Consider the following 15,212-nt stretch of genomic DNA (forward strand, 5'->3'; position numbering starts at 1 on the left):
TGAAAACATACTTCACAGTGAATCGACTCTTCTTCAGCCAAATGATCACCCAGCTGTAAGAACAGATTTCTCAAAGATGCTTCTGATGCTGTTCTCAGATACTATACTTTGAATAAACCTATTTCCACTATTTTGTCAAAGAAATATCTGGTCTGCAAAAGGGAGTGCATTAACTATGACATCTTTGTAGTCAAACACACTATTCTGTATGCAGTCCTCAGATGTTTCCTAGGGCTTCTCTGTGTCTGTAACATTACCTTTGTCAGAAACAAATTCTTTTTTCATTGCTATAGGCTAAATTCTGGATAAAACTACAGAGAAGTAGGCAAGATCTAATCAAGGCAAGCAAGACTGGGTTTTGTAGTGACATAAAGCAAACAAATATTCACAATAAAAGATGTCATCTGTTTACAATCCTAAGTGCATGTGTTGGAACATTTCTCTTGTAAACGAACAGTACAGCAGCACAGAAACACTACAGTGACATTAAAGGCTAACTTTGCAAATAAATACTTAGATCTTGTATTATACTCTTTGCCTTTTCAAAGCACTATCCGGAGAGATTCCTCCTTGATGTGTTGAAGTATTAGCTGGAGTCTACAACAGTGGCAGGTCACTTTCTGAGAAGAGAGAAGTGGTCCCCTTCAAAGGTGGTTTAAACTGGTTGCTAAATAAGTCTCAAATATTCTTTTTTAAAGCATAAGCATTTTTGATTTCAAATCACTTTTATCCACTAGGCCATGTTAAAACTCAAATAATGGAGATGAACATAGAGTAAATGTTCTCCCACTTGCTCTTTAGCACTTCCAAAGGCAGGAGGTAGGAGGAACATCTGACTCAGTTCCTGCGGAATGTTTTAGCTGATCCCGGGGATTGTGCACTGTGGTAATGCTTGCTTTACTTCATTAGTTGACACAGCAGCATTTTAAAGTTTCCTTTGTTGAAAATAAATTTCATTTATTGGAATGATTAGAAGGATTATTAACTGTTAGCTTCAGCTATTAAATGCTGTCAGAGGAAATATTTTTAAATTATATTATTTGCGGTGAATTCTTCAAAAGGAGATCAGTGAAGCAAGCCAGTTTTTAGGATTAACCTTCCCATGAAAACGTGATTGTGCACTTACTAAAATTACAATTAAAAATACATGTCAAAAGTAAAGAGTATTGCATCCTTAGAGCAAACTGGCTAGACCTGCAAAAGACCTGATTCTGTTCAGCAGTGCCTGTAGGTTTCAAGGAGACATATGTTCCCTCAGCCGCAAAGCCTGATCCCACACAGACACATGGGATTTTACCAGGCCTATTTGGTTAGCCATACTAGACTTTTTTTTTGTCCCTGGTGTGCACCCCGGGAGAGCGAACAAAGAAATACTTTGACCGAAGAAAATTCATTATATTCTGCAGTGGTGTTCTTGACCTCCTTCTATAGAAGTGCCTAAACCTGCCAATGGACCATTTCTTTCCCATCCTTCCATATGTTAAAAGATATACGGGAAAACACAAACCCAGTCAGTTGCCCAACTGTTTCTGCACTTTTCCCAAATCACCCTTCAAACTCATTCTCCCCTAATCAAAGGGAGCTTGGATAGAATACTTTGTTGATAGTTAAGCTATGAAAAATCTTGGAGTGATAAATGCCTAATGACACTAGTATTAAGAAAAAACAGATCAACAAATATTAACCATTTGCCAAACAGCAATACAATGTAGATTCACATCTGTATGTGATAGCCTGCCCTTGCCCTCCTTTTAGCTTTAAGTTTCCTGAATTAGCCATGTTCAGCCAACTAACAGACCTGAAATAAATCATTCATGAACAACCAGAAATTTTTACAATTTCAGAAAATTCTTTGTCCTTACTCACTCCTTGATGATATCCAACTGCTTCAGCCTGAATACATCTATTCAAACCCTTGAGAAAACGTCATTTTCTCCGTGGATAAGTAACCTCTCTTCATCTTTCTTGTAAAACTCTATACAGAATGACTGAATGCACAAGGCTGAAAGCCACTCAGCCACGTTTCTCCTTTAGACTTTTTTCCATTGGAAGATTTACCGGGGGGGCGGGGGGAAGAAAAAACGATGATCCTGCAGAAATCAAATACCAATGCCACTACAAAATTACAGAATAGTTTTTTCTTATTTTAAAAGGTTGACAGTAAAGAACTGAAAAAAATTTGTAAACTTCTTAGAAAATGACCTGCAATTAACATCACTGTATCCACACATATAGTCTCCAAAGATCACAACAGAACAGTGTATAATCTTCCATGTCAATCAGTTATATAATCTTCTGTATCAGCAACTTGGAGATACAAATATCCTACCATCTTATTAGAGCTGAACTCAACCCACTTTATACGCCAGAATTGGTACCATGTGAGAAAGCAGTGCCAAGTGTAGTGCTTTACTTTGGCCGCCCCCTGCCAAGGTACTAAAATCAACCATCTCATCCATCTGCAGCTTCAATTCCACACTTCTGATTCTGATGAGACAGTTTTCATACACAAGTCACGATTCAAACCAGAGACACAGATTTTCAGCCTGCAGTGTGAGGAAAAACAAGAACTTGGTACAACTCAGTACCTTCCTCCTGATAAAGACTCATTTGATCATCTTTGCATTTGGAAAAATATATGGCAAAGTTGTTTGACTTTGAAAAGGGATCAGGATCATGGGAAATGCAGTATTTTCTTTAAAACGCTGGTAAATTTTTACCTTTCACAGAATCACAGAATGTTCAGGATTGGAAGGGACCTCTGTGGGTCATCTAGTCCAACCCTCCTGCCGAAGCAGGGTCACCTACAGCAGGTGGTGTATTTCTGTTGAACGTGGCTGACACTTCAAAGTTTGTTATCCATGTGAAGATCTGTAGCTGTAGAGGCAAAGGATCGAAGTAGCTCCTCCCATACATTCCATCAGCAAGCAGAACTTGGCTGTTACAACATAAAACACCTTCTTGCTGGCAAGCTGGTCTACAGCCGCAGACCCATTGATATGGTGCAAGCATTAAGAAACTGAAGGGCAAGAGAAAAATTCAGATGAAGCCACATTCCATTAGTCACGCTGCACATGGAACAGATTGTTTTATTTTGTCCTTAGGTATGTGTTGAAATAAGGAAATGTGTATTTGTTTGTTTTTTTAAATACTCTAAATTACAGTGAATTTTAGGTATACTGGATTTTCACTGCAGAGGGGAGTGGCTGAACTACGAACTTCCTCAAAAATGGCGTTCAGATGCATTGAAGCACAGCATCTCTCTGAGAAATCCCTCCATAAAATGGATGGTACATGCAATTCATGGAAGAATTGTCTTCACACACAACAGAAATGTCGTAGATATGGGAGATAAACCTGAGCCACCTAGCAAATATCCTTAGTAAGGACTGGAGAAAGAAAAGTCTTCTTAGGGGACTTCAGATTACACTTCAGATTACATCCAGAATCCCCAGGAAGAGTGGCATCCAAAGTAACAGTAATCACATGATTAAGAGTCCAATACTTGTTCAGTTGAAGAGCAGAAAGGCTGGAAGTTCAATGGAAACTGCAGTCATATGTGAACAATCTTTTTTTTTTTTTAAATCTATTAATAAAAGAACCTTGGGAAAGAGTGAATTACAAACTTTTTCACCTATGGGAGTATCTTTACTGCACTGAACCAAGTGACACACAGAGTTTATTTCCTGAAGTCTGCAGCAGCCTCCAAATTTTCAGGTAGTAGAAATCCTCCTGTTCTTCATAAGAAAAAAAATAATGAAAATATAATAAAAAAAACTTCTGACTCCTTCAGAATAAAAGTATTTTCAGAATTACTACATACTTTTCTCAAAATACCTCTGGATGGATTTTATTTTTTTTAAGGACGCAGCAGGGAATAGAAATTAAACCCTTAAATTCTGGGATCACAGAAGTTCACAGCTTGCTAATCACCCCCCCCCCCCCCCGTATTTCCCATTCTTCAAAAACATGATCAAAGGCAGAACACAAAAGACAGGAGAATTATTTTAAATGAAAGTATTCTCACTTTAGGACTTCATTTTCTCTATTCTCACTTTAAGACTTCATTTTCTCTATTCTCACTTTAAGACTTCATTTTCTCTTAGTGCTGCATTTCAAGTAACATCTGTCTTCCAGCCAGCGTCTGTGTGGTTCTCAAACACACTCTTAATTTCTTATCTTTTTCAGGGTTATGCTCTAAACCACAATATACAGGCTAATATCAACAGAAACACTTTTGTTTGGTTTGGGGGACGGATGACCTTTCTGAAGGCAATTTTCTCCTCATCAAAGATTATGTGGAAACATTAAAGCCTCATGGGGTGGAAACAAATCTAAAGAAGTCTAACTCCCTATCAAGACAAAAATGTCTGATCCTCTCAAAAGCACCTCTTGCAGAAAACTTCCCTGCTTCACCAACACTGGTCATGGAAGACTGATTTACTTCATTACTATCAAGAACTCAGATTTCCCTCTCCTCCCCCAAACTCAGACACAATGAAAAATTACAGATGGATAATGATGAAAAAGGGTAGTTTAAGTGTAAGAGCCATAACTCTGTACTGAAGAGCTCTCTTAAAGCAGGGGGCCACGCTCGATGTGGCAACGCCTGCCTGTTCGCGTCCACTCATACAGCAAGCAAAGCTTTCCATCTTGTAGAAAGAAGGGAACAAGGACAGGAAGAAAGTAATAAACTGACTAGCAGTTATCATTTATCTGAAATTAATTTTAAGAACAGTAACAACAAAAAAAGTACGTCTTATCTGAAGTTTAGAGTAACAGGGAAAGAAAACTCAGACGCCGCAGGCTTAACTGTTGGGTATTTGGCAGAAACAGGCATCATTTCAGTCAGGATAAATAAAAACAAAAAAACCCACAACCCTAACACTTCCAAGGCCATGTTACTTTGCTTTTAAAGTCATCTCAAGGGGAGGTGAGGAAGGGGAAGTACCAGTAAACATGAGAACAGTTGCTAAATGACTACTACTAACCAGTCCACCAGAACAGGGTGAACTCGTTCCTAGCATTATTACTGCGTATATCCATCAAGCCAAATACAACAGTAGCAGATACGAACTTTTAATTCGTATTTCTAATTCGAGTTGATGAAATGTTAAAATAATCCTTCATTTGAGAGAAGCAATGCTGCTTACATGCATACATACTGCTTTGTTCACCTCATAAAAATACAATCTGGAAGTGGTTCAGCTCTTTTTATTTTGTCTACTGCTGTATTAGATGTAACATTTTGAAGGAAAATTATATTTTAAAAAATAAATTTACACGATTGAGGTACTTGTAGTTTTCAATTTATAATTTTAGAAAAGACCTCCCTTGCAAAGACTTTTCATGGAAAATCAGAGCATTAAGTACGTTTGAGATACAAAAATATTTAAAGGCAAGAATCTACAATGCGAGGTCTAGTCAACCATTTCTATATTATGCACCAGCTTATTAACTGGTCTCCATTGCCTGTGTGCAAAATGATGAAAAACACTGTCTTTATATATCTTTATATATATATATCTCTATATCTTTGAAGCAACCTTTTAGAAGTCTGGTTTAGGTTTAGTGAGAGTAATTTCAGATTTTAATTTCAGATATTTAGCATTTAAAGAACAGATACAGGCATTCTTGACATCATCCTTAACAGAATGACCTGAACCTAATTGCAATAAAAGCATAAATACAGCAGTTTTACCGAAATACTTGGATATATAGTAGGGAAAACAAAACAAAAAAAAAATCTTTCAGTCAAGTGATCCAGTGAAAGTCAGTGGAATTTGAACACCTAACCTAGTTAGATCTTACAAAACTAATAAATAATTTCAGTAATTATGGTGTAATTATAACCTTTATGAGTCTGTCTTCCTAAGTTGTCAAAATAACCAGCTGCTACTCGGAAAGAACCATACTCTTAGAATTTCTGTAATTTACAGGGAAGACTTAATTCTTGTGTTCCCATCTGCTCCACCAGTGGTCAAAGTGAAAATTGCTCTCTTACAAGAAGGCATTCACTATGCAATATAGCTCAACCTTCTCTTCTGTCCTTAAGCTTGCTCCATTGCAATGTACTGTAAAACAGTGAAGATTATTTACATCCACCACATTAGGTGTTATTGTAGTACATAAACACACACATAAATCTCTCAACTACGAATACAAGTATTCTGTTTACTCACCGTTGTCACCTACTCCGTTTGCATATTTCAGCCTCACATTTCATGTTTATCATACCATTCTCACACCTAGCTTTAGGTCTATAAAACAGTTCAATGAACTCAAACTTAACAGGAAAGATCTAAGTTTAGTTTGACAACTAATTAGCACAACAGATTCTCAGTTAGGAGGCCTGCATATTGCTGTAATTGAAGTAGACCAGTTACACAGCAAGATAAAATGCACCTTATTCACAGTGCTATGTCTACCATATGGTTTCTCTCTAGAGTCATCCCATTCTTTTTTATGACATTTAGATATGTTGGTATGTTTAATCTCATTTATTTCTACTTCTAGCAGACAATTGTTACATTAGTATGAAGACTTTGGAGACAGAGAAAGCTACAATTTCAAAAATTTCTACAGCATTAAAATTGTTACCACTGAATGAGTTCATAGATGTCTTCATTCAGGTCTTTTTATTAAAATGCACCAATATCTCCCGTGCTCTTCCCAACCTGCAAGCATGTAAGGCTAAGAATGTGCCCCCGAATCCCAGTGCTCACAAGAAACTGTCTCTGAGGTCATAATAATGTATGTTTGTTTACTCATGTAGCAGCTTACGCCACATATCCATGTAACAGGTTTCCAAAATATCAAACTAGCTAAAAAACACCAGTTAACCAGAGAAAAACCAAATTAACATCTGACCAAAAAAAAAAAAGACAACTAAGCAATTGCATTAACCAAGTAATGTCAAGTCTCAATTTGAGGCAGTGGTTCCCCATCTTCTGCTATCAAATTCCCAAATCCAGTTCACTGCGGGACTGCCAGCTATCACCTCCTGGTCCACTTCTAGATTACCTCAGCATATTCACGGCAGATTTTTTTTCTTGTATCCGTTTGCTGTCTATCTCTTGGTCTCTCTCTCTCTTACCATTCCCTCTTTCCTATCTTGCCAGAATACTGTATGACACTTGCAACACTGCAATTTACTGGTGGTTCTATGTGCCAGAAAACATTCCGACAGGCACAAAAGGATGGTCTGGCAATACTTCTCTAGGTAACACCATACATTAGTGCCTTAACAAAGCTGTTGGATGAAGAATAGGAGGTTGAAGCCACTGAAGAAACTTCCTTTCATACTTTTATAACAAAAGCAAAGTTGAATCCAGAGTTCAGGAGCCACTGAGCAGTTATTGTTGCTCTCTGCTCATTCTACCTCCATCTCATCCTATTTCCCTCCGATGTCCAGGTTTGTCCACCTCAATTCCAGGGGATCCAGCCTTTGGGAATGAAACACCATGAAAACTGCAGGAATTGTCATATTTACTGTAATAACATCTGCAGGGTCATACTACTGGCATTTTAAAAAGCTGGGTTAAGAAATCAACCTTCATTCATCTCTTACTGTATGAATGGTCTGTATGTCAAAATACCTGAAAACTGCACTGATACAGTAGAACTTCTTTTAACTTGCATTATGAATAAACTGCACATGCTGTTTTACAGACAATATATATTTGTAAACTTGCTCATGCAAAATCAGTGTGCACAACAGGGATATTTGTTTTCTAATCCCCACACCTTTAAAAATTACATATATGTCTGCCTTTTTTGAACTGTGCCCAAACCCTCTCTTTAATATAATACATCTTACACAGAATTCATCTGCCAGCCAAACCAATTTCTGAAGTTGAAACAAAAAAGAACAGAGAGTTATACAAAAACATGGTGCACCTGGATGCTTGATTCCCACCTCCCCCCACCTTTTTTTTTACAAGTAGAAAGAGTGAATAAAAGAAAAAAAAAAAATCACGGTCACAAAATTTAGACATTTTAATCCTAAACATTACAGGGCAAATGGATGTTGGAACCTGTTTCCATACACCATACGTCAACGTTTTAATTCCCAAATGTGGCCAAATCCACTAAAACAAGAGTAGTTAACAAACTCTGAGTTATGGAAATACATTTCTGGAATAAATGCTAGAAAAGCAACAATGGGAAAAGCCAACTGTCTCCATAAAGGTAAATAAAGTGGAACAATGTGTAGATTAGATACTTTTTCTGTTTCTTACTCATAACCTGTCAATTCAGTGCATCATATGGTTCAGCATAATGGTCCCCACTTTGGAGAAACATCTAACTAGTGTCCATTGATTCCAAGTTAGTGGATGATGAATCTTTTTGGATACTTTCGAAGATGGCTGCCAGCTCCGGGTTAGAGCTTATCTGTGACTGAAATTCACTCATTAATGGACTCTTCTCTGCTTCTGGAATGGTTAGAAGCGCTGCTACTGCCCTCATAGCAGACCGCTTCAGTTCATCTTGCTTTTCAAACTCCTGTTTCACTGAGTTTGCCTTTACCTAGGGAGAAAATTGAAAATACGCTGGAAACTTTTGCTTAACTCTCCCTCTACACCCCCCTTAAAAAAAAAAAAAAGTATCTTACAAAGACCTAATTCCTTCCATACTGCCGCTCTGCATAGCTTTCAAAATGGCCTAAGCTCTTAAAAAAATCCAAACAAATAAACCACACACCCCCATCTACTTTTTAGCCAAATTTTACCAGAAGTTTACAAATAGACTGAAAGTTGAACACTGCAAGGTACGCAGAAAAAGGCTGTTTGCTACCAAGTCAATTACCAAATCAAAACAGTTATAGCAGCCAAGCTCTTGCTAGTAAGGTCAGTAAGCAACATTGAACTGATATTATCACAGCGCTTTCAGAGAACAGCACTTTTTCTAAAAGTTGACCTTCACTGGAATAACCACTTAACCTTCTGTTATAATTCTCAAAGATGTTTCAGTAGTACAAACATAAATTACCAACCAAAGGAGTCAAATTTATTGATGTGAAATGTAACAGACTACAGTAATGGAAAAGCAATGTAAATTAGGCATTAAATGACTGTCAGAGCATGTAGGTGGATCAAGACAAGAGGAATGGAAGGAGACTAACTGTGCCCAGATCCAAGAATCTTGTAATATAAATGAAGGGGGAAAAAAACAAACAACCAAAAGGACTGTTTTACACTGTCTCCATCCTTTAGCATTCAAATGCTTGTCTGAAACAACGTAATCATCATGAATCGGAAAAACTCTTAGTATTCCAGCTTCTCTATTTATAATCAAGTGAGACTTACAAGTTGCCCGAGTGGCAGCTAAATTTTTAACGAACAAAAGAAATGGCATCAAAGAAACACGATTTTTAAAAAGAAGCTAATAAGTCCATGCTTCCATTTGTAATTTCGAAAAGTTTAATACATGTATGAAGGCCCACATACTTTCATTATTCTGCTTACTGCAGCTTTTCAACTATAACTCAAGAAATGCTGCAGCAGTACAGAAGTATTCTTCATACTTGAGTTCATTTGTACAAGACACCACAAAATAATTAACTTAAATAAGTTTAAATTTAAATACCTTAGTTGTACATGTAGCACGCAAAGGTTCGACAAGCCTATCCAACCTCTGCAGCACCGCGCTTGGACAAAGGGTAGACAGTCTCACCAACATTAAAAAGGTTAGCATCTAGGTTGAGAAAAAAACAATTCAGCAATTAGTTATGTTCAGTGCACATATATGGAGATCTATTTCCTACAACGCTGTGTAACCTTAACAGCAACTCTTTAATGAAACTCGCAAATATAGTGAAATACTTCAGCATATGGAGTAGTATTTTTACCATTTAAGTCTATTCAGTATTTAAAATATTTTAAGTCACACAGAGAAAAATGACAGCTAACCTTAATATCATAGTGATCCTTCAAGCCATCTTCAACATGGTTTAAGAATTCAAATATATCTAGTCTATCCAAACAGCTATCCAAAAGAGTATACATGCACTCAAAAGCTGCCTTCCTTATGTCCAAGCCATCATCAACTGTATGCTTAAATGGTCCCATTTCCACCTGTAAGCAAACAAAACACAAAGTTAAGAAGTAATATATTTAGAAAAACAAAAGAATCTACTTACACATATTTAGCAGTGTTTTTCTCGGTTAACATACCTCTCGGATTAATTCCTTTCGGACTTTTGTTTCATTGTAAAGATGAGGAAGCACAGTATCTAAGAGGTCCCTTATTAATGATGGTTTATTGTGTGCAGCTGAGTTAAACGTCACTAGGGCTACTCTCCTGACATTGAGATCTGGATCCTCCAATGTTTTCAGAAAATCACCTGCAATCATGTGCAGAAATAATTCAACCTGTCAGGACCTTTTTCATTTGCTACTTCAAAAATAGCTTCACTTAGTTTCAACCTTTCAAATGGATATAGTGCAGGACTTATTTTGATGTAACACAGACAAATACCTGCTATTTTAGCATGATTACACAAATCTATCTAATTATAATCGTATCAAAAGTTGAGATACATAGCATTTCAGATAATGAAGCAGAAGTAGAAAAAACATCACCAAAATAAATGGCTAACAGCAACACTGCAACCTTTTTTAAAACGCACAGTGTGTAAATTAACTAAAATGGTATAACACAGTCTTTCTTTTTCTCCATTAAAGTCTCTCAGAACATGCATTAGAGAACCAATTTAAATTCTGCAGTTCCAGAATTAGAGAACACCTTTTAAGGAAACTATCAAAATTGATTTTTAACCCTTATATTGACATATATTGAGAATTCCTAAGTTACCACAAGAGAAGTCCACTCAGTATATATTAATGTAGCAACCACACACTGGGCATTTTCAGTTTAGAGTGTCTACAGTTCTATAACACAGCCTTGTTAAAATAAATGCCTACAGGAACAGATCATGCTTTTCCCCAATGTTTGTAAAATTTTACTAGCAACTTCCAAGAGGAGTGAAATTTTTAAAACAAGAAAAGCAAAAGGGTGTAAACAGAGTGACTTCTACACAGCAAAAAAATTAAAAAAAAACCCGGGTAACAAAAATAAAGGTGACTGAAATTTTTTTAAATATTAGATAGCAATAGCTTTTCGACTGGATAATCAGTATGTATTTCAAGAAACCAAAGAGGCAAGGCAGCTTCAGTGGGAGGGACAGCAGGGGGGAAAAAGCCGTAAGCATAGTCAATTGTTTAACATATTATGAAAAAATTTTAAGCTTAATGATGAAAATAACACATAGCAACTCACACCACTTCCCTACAAATAAAAAGCTTGCTCTCTACAAAACTGTACGTTTTCAAAGATTAATCTTTTTCCTCCTATTAGCAGTATACACAATTTTTACAGATCTTCAAACCTGTAATCAAGTCACTATAAAACATTCACCACAGCATATTAAACAAGTCTACAATACTTTGTCATACAAATGAAAAAATAGCAAAAAAACACAGCATTGCCAAGTTCTTCATCATACTGATGCTATATTGAAAGCTCTGATTACCTTATCCCTGTAAAAATATACACGCTTCCATAACTTTCAGGTCACAAGGCATTATTGAATCCTAAGGTTCTAAATCTACAATTTGCCACCTGGTAATACTCAGAATTCACATGTGCATACACATTTTAAATGACTAAATGTCAAATATTTCTAAGACCACCCTGCTGGGCAAAGACAGTACCTTACTACATCAAACTGATACATTTGGCAAGAGTATGGCAAAGGAAACCAGCTTTCCGGTACTATCTTCCTAAAAGCCCCAGCTCTCTGTATTCTTTGCCTACCACAGCTTCAATACGCGCCATTTTTATCACACAACTTTTACTGCTCAAAGTCAAACAAGCTAGAATTAATACAAATAGTTGGCCAGTACGGAAACATTTTATAACTGTTCCAACAGTTACCATTAGCAGCTAATTCTGGTACCTGCAGAATATTTTCTTCTGAAAACAGAACAAACATTTTTTAAGTGCAATAGAATTGAAAACGTAGAAGCTGTTACTGGAGAACTTACCTATGCAGTTCTTCAAGAGTGGGTCTATGGGTTGTGGATGATCAGAAATAGTGAACTTGACAGCAGTAACCACCGAACTTCGAGCATATGAGGACCCTAATACGAAGCAGAAGTGTAAATATGTAACATTAAAACAGCACAGCTACAGAATTTAAATTACGTTCAATTCCATTCTTTTTAAACCCCTCATACTCTTAAGAACATGTAAGAAAAAAAATGTTCCTTATTGCTAGCAATACAGTATGTTTTGTACTTGTGTTACATTTTAAACAGGAGAAGAAAGACCTTAACATTCAACATTATCTGCTACAGAAACTTCAAGTAATGAGCCTAATAGGACAGAATTTTTAATTCACCACATAGGCCTACAAACCACTCTCCTCTTTAAAGCGGAAGCACGCGAAGAAAAAGCATCAATACTCTTGACAGGAAACTGATTAATGAATTATGCAAAACAACCCTTTCTAATTCTTAAAAAATCTCAGAATTCCTATCTGAAAATTAGGAATACTGTAATTCACACCAAAATGTCAACATGTTGCAACTGGTTTGTCAAGTAGCACTGTCTCTTTGTTGCCCATGCTCCCTCCCTTCCAAGTTTATAACTCCTAGTTAAACACAACATCGTTAACAGAAACACCACACAGTCTGAAAGGAGAACATGCAATTCATTCATTTTATGTATGACTAACTTCTAGTAAAAACAGAACCACCTAAGCTTCACATTGTTGGGGGGAAGGAAAGCAAAACTTCAAGAGTATCTCCATTTTTAAGCAAGTAATTTGCAAAACTAGATCAATTTATTATTAATTATGTACAGGAGTTACTACTACTCACCTGATGCCAAGTATCCCTTGAGTCGTGGAAGCAGAGTCTCTGGGTCTATTAACGTAAGCTTGCCCAAGCATTCAGCAACAACATTCCTTGTACCCTCTTCTGCACATTCGCAGTGTTTCAGGAGTAAGGCCCAGATGTTCTCAACATACGGTTTGAGACCAATCACTGATGCAGAGCTAATTATTTCTTTCAAGGAATGAAGAAGAAGGTATTGCCTCTTAGGTTGACTGGTTATTTCTTGTAAGACAAATGGCAGATACTCCGGAAGATTGCCAACACTAATACTGCCTAAGGCATAAGATGCCGCTGATTTGACTTCTTCACTAGGAGAGGAGAATGCTTCTAGTATTACTGACTTCAGCTCAATTTGTCCACTTAAGTCAATGTGATGCCCAACTTCCCCAAGAGAAAGCAAAGCCAAAAGCCGAATAGAATCCGTGGACCTTGAGTTCTTGACATCTTGAATGAACTGACCTACAACAGCTGGTCCTTCCTTAGGGCAGGCTCGAGTAAGAGCAGCAACACATTTGGCAATGGAATAGTAAGACTGCTTGTGAGTAAGTGCTGTGCTCTGTGAGTACACTGGACCCGTTAACATGCGCAGTAAATCCATATAGCCTAAATTATTTGTACCAGTCACAACCAAAGCTTGGAAAAATTCTAGCATGGCACTAAGTGCTCCACCCTGAAGTAGAGGTGATCTCACCAGCCCAATAAGTTCATTGAGAATAGACCCACTAATCTTTGACAGGGAGGAAGGATATACTTTAGCCAGCGTTGTCAGAAAACTGATGGCCATCTGTGATACGTGCATATCACTTTCACTAATCAGAGGTGGAAGCTCATCCAGAACAGCATCAATCATGGCAGCTGTCAAGCTATCACTGTAATTTTTAATTAAAATATCTAGAGCAGAAAGAGTGCCCAGTTTCAAAGCTCGCTGGTTCTTTCTCAAAAAAGAAGCAAGAATGGGAACTCCTTCCCCAAGGATTGGTCTCAAATCTATCTTCAAAGGAGAACCAGCAATCAATGTCATGGCCTTCACTGTAGTTAACCGAGTGATCTCATTCTTCAGTCTCTCTAGGAAGATCTGCAGTGTACTAGGCAGGTCTGTGCCTAGGCTGTCACCAAGGCTACAGATTATTTGACCCATGCAAGATATTGCCCTTTCTTTCACCTCCTGATCAATGTCAGCAGCCTTTAATCTCTTGATTGTACAAGTAAACAAATCTTTGATGTAAGGAGTAGCATCAAAGGAAGAAGGCTGATCTAAAGGTCGAATGACTTTCACAAGTTGTTGGGTAACCAAAAGTGCCTCTGATGTTATCTTGTAAAATGGGTCTCCAACACAAGCTACAACTGGAGGTACCAATGCTTGAACATGAGGATGAAAGACTTGGGGAGAATGATTGCAGAGGATCACATACAAACAGGACAAAGCATCTATCTTCAGATTAGAAGAACTTGATTTGTCATTCAGTGAAAAAATTATTCCTGGAATAAAAAAGAAAAATGTATTTTTAGGTTAGGTAATTATATTCTGTTAGAACACTTCGAAATTTCTGAAGGAAGGGAGCTAGACTCAATTTATGTTTTCCTGCTCCCATGCCTTTCTTGAATACTTACAAGCCCCTTTCATCATTTTATTCAATCAATTAGTTTTCAAGCTTCCTCTACACAGAGGACATGGGCCATTTGATGGTTTGTGATGTATTTTCTTAATTATAATGGCATTCTGAACCTTTAACTTTCCCAAACTTACTTTTCCCTGTTACTTCAAGATTCAACATTTCAGGTCCTAAAAGCTAAAATACAGACGAAAATAAATTTTGCTCTGTTGAGATGGGAAACAAGGCAATTTGGTCTTGCAATTAAGAAGCAAATTAACGTTTTTTTAGATATAGAAGAAAAAAACCTCAATCTTAGAGCCAATCCTTGTTTTCAAGACTAATGGAAATATGTCACTAAAATATTTATATGGATCCACACAGTAGCTGATTATTTCGCCAATTCCTTTAAACAGAAGCAACACTTCAAAGCTTTTTGCGAAATGCACAGTCAAGACTTAAAGATTTTGAAACTTCACATCCAATTTACTAATAAATCTTTACTAAATTAATAAGATGTTTCTCGTACCTGGTACAAGTACAGGAACATGTTGTGTAAGGGCTCCAGGTAATACATTTACTAGCTCAGTCAACATGTTAAAGCAACACTGACGAGTCTTCACACTTTTCTCTTTCATCTGTTTGTGCAAGGCTTTAACTATGTTGGGGACCTGTAATCATCACACATCTGTTAATTGATACAATAGCTGACATTTTTCTC

The 15,212-nt window shown here is 37.0% G+C and overlaps 1 protein-coding gene across 1 annotated transcript in view; it reads right to left on the minus strand.

The window, feature by feature from the left end:
- Positions 1–6,485: 6,485 nt before the first annotated feature.
- The window catches only part of CAND1 (cullin associated and neddylation dissociated 1), a 31,592-nt gene continuing 22,865 nt past the window's right edge, over positions 6,486–15,212 (minus strand). Inside the window, exons 9-15 of the mRNA XM_075428204.1 lie at positions 15,021–15,162; positions 12,885–14,378; positions 12,048–12,143; positions 10,176–10,345; positions 9,912–10,076; positions 9,589–9,696; positions 6,486–8,529 (exon numbers count right to left, since the gene is read on the minus strand). Of these exons, the coding sequence (XP_075284319.1) occupies positions 8,305–8,529; positions 9,589–9,696; positions 9,912–10,076; positions 10,176–10,345; positions 12,048–12,143; positions 12,885–14,378; positions 15,021–15,162 (2,400 nt within the window). The 3' untranslated portion in view covers positions 6,486–8,304. The remainder of the gene's footprint in view (positions 8,530–9,588; positions 9,697–9,911; positions 10,077–10,175; positions 10,346–12,047; positions 12,144–12,884; positions 14,379–15,020; positions 15,163–15,212) is intronic.

The sequence above is a fragment of the Opisthocomus hoazin genome, chromosome 8 (assembly GCF_030867145.1).
Source record: "Opisthocomus hoazin isolate bOpiHoa1 chromosome 8, bOpiHoa1.hap1, whole genome shotgun sequence".
NCBI classification, from domain to species: Eukaryota; Metazoa; Chordata; class Aves; order Opisthocomiformes; family Opisthocomidae; genus Opisthocomus; species Opisthocomus hoazin.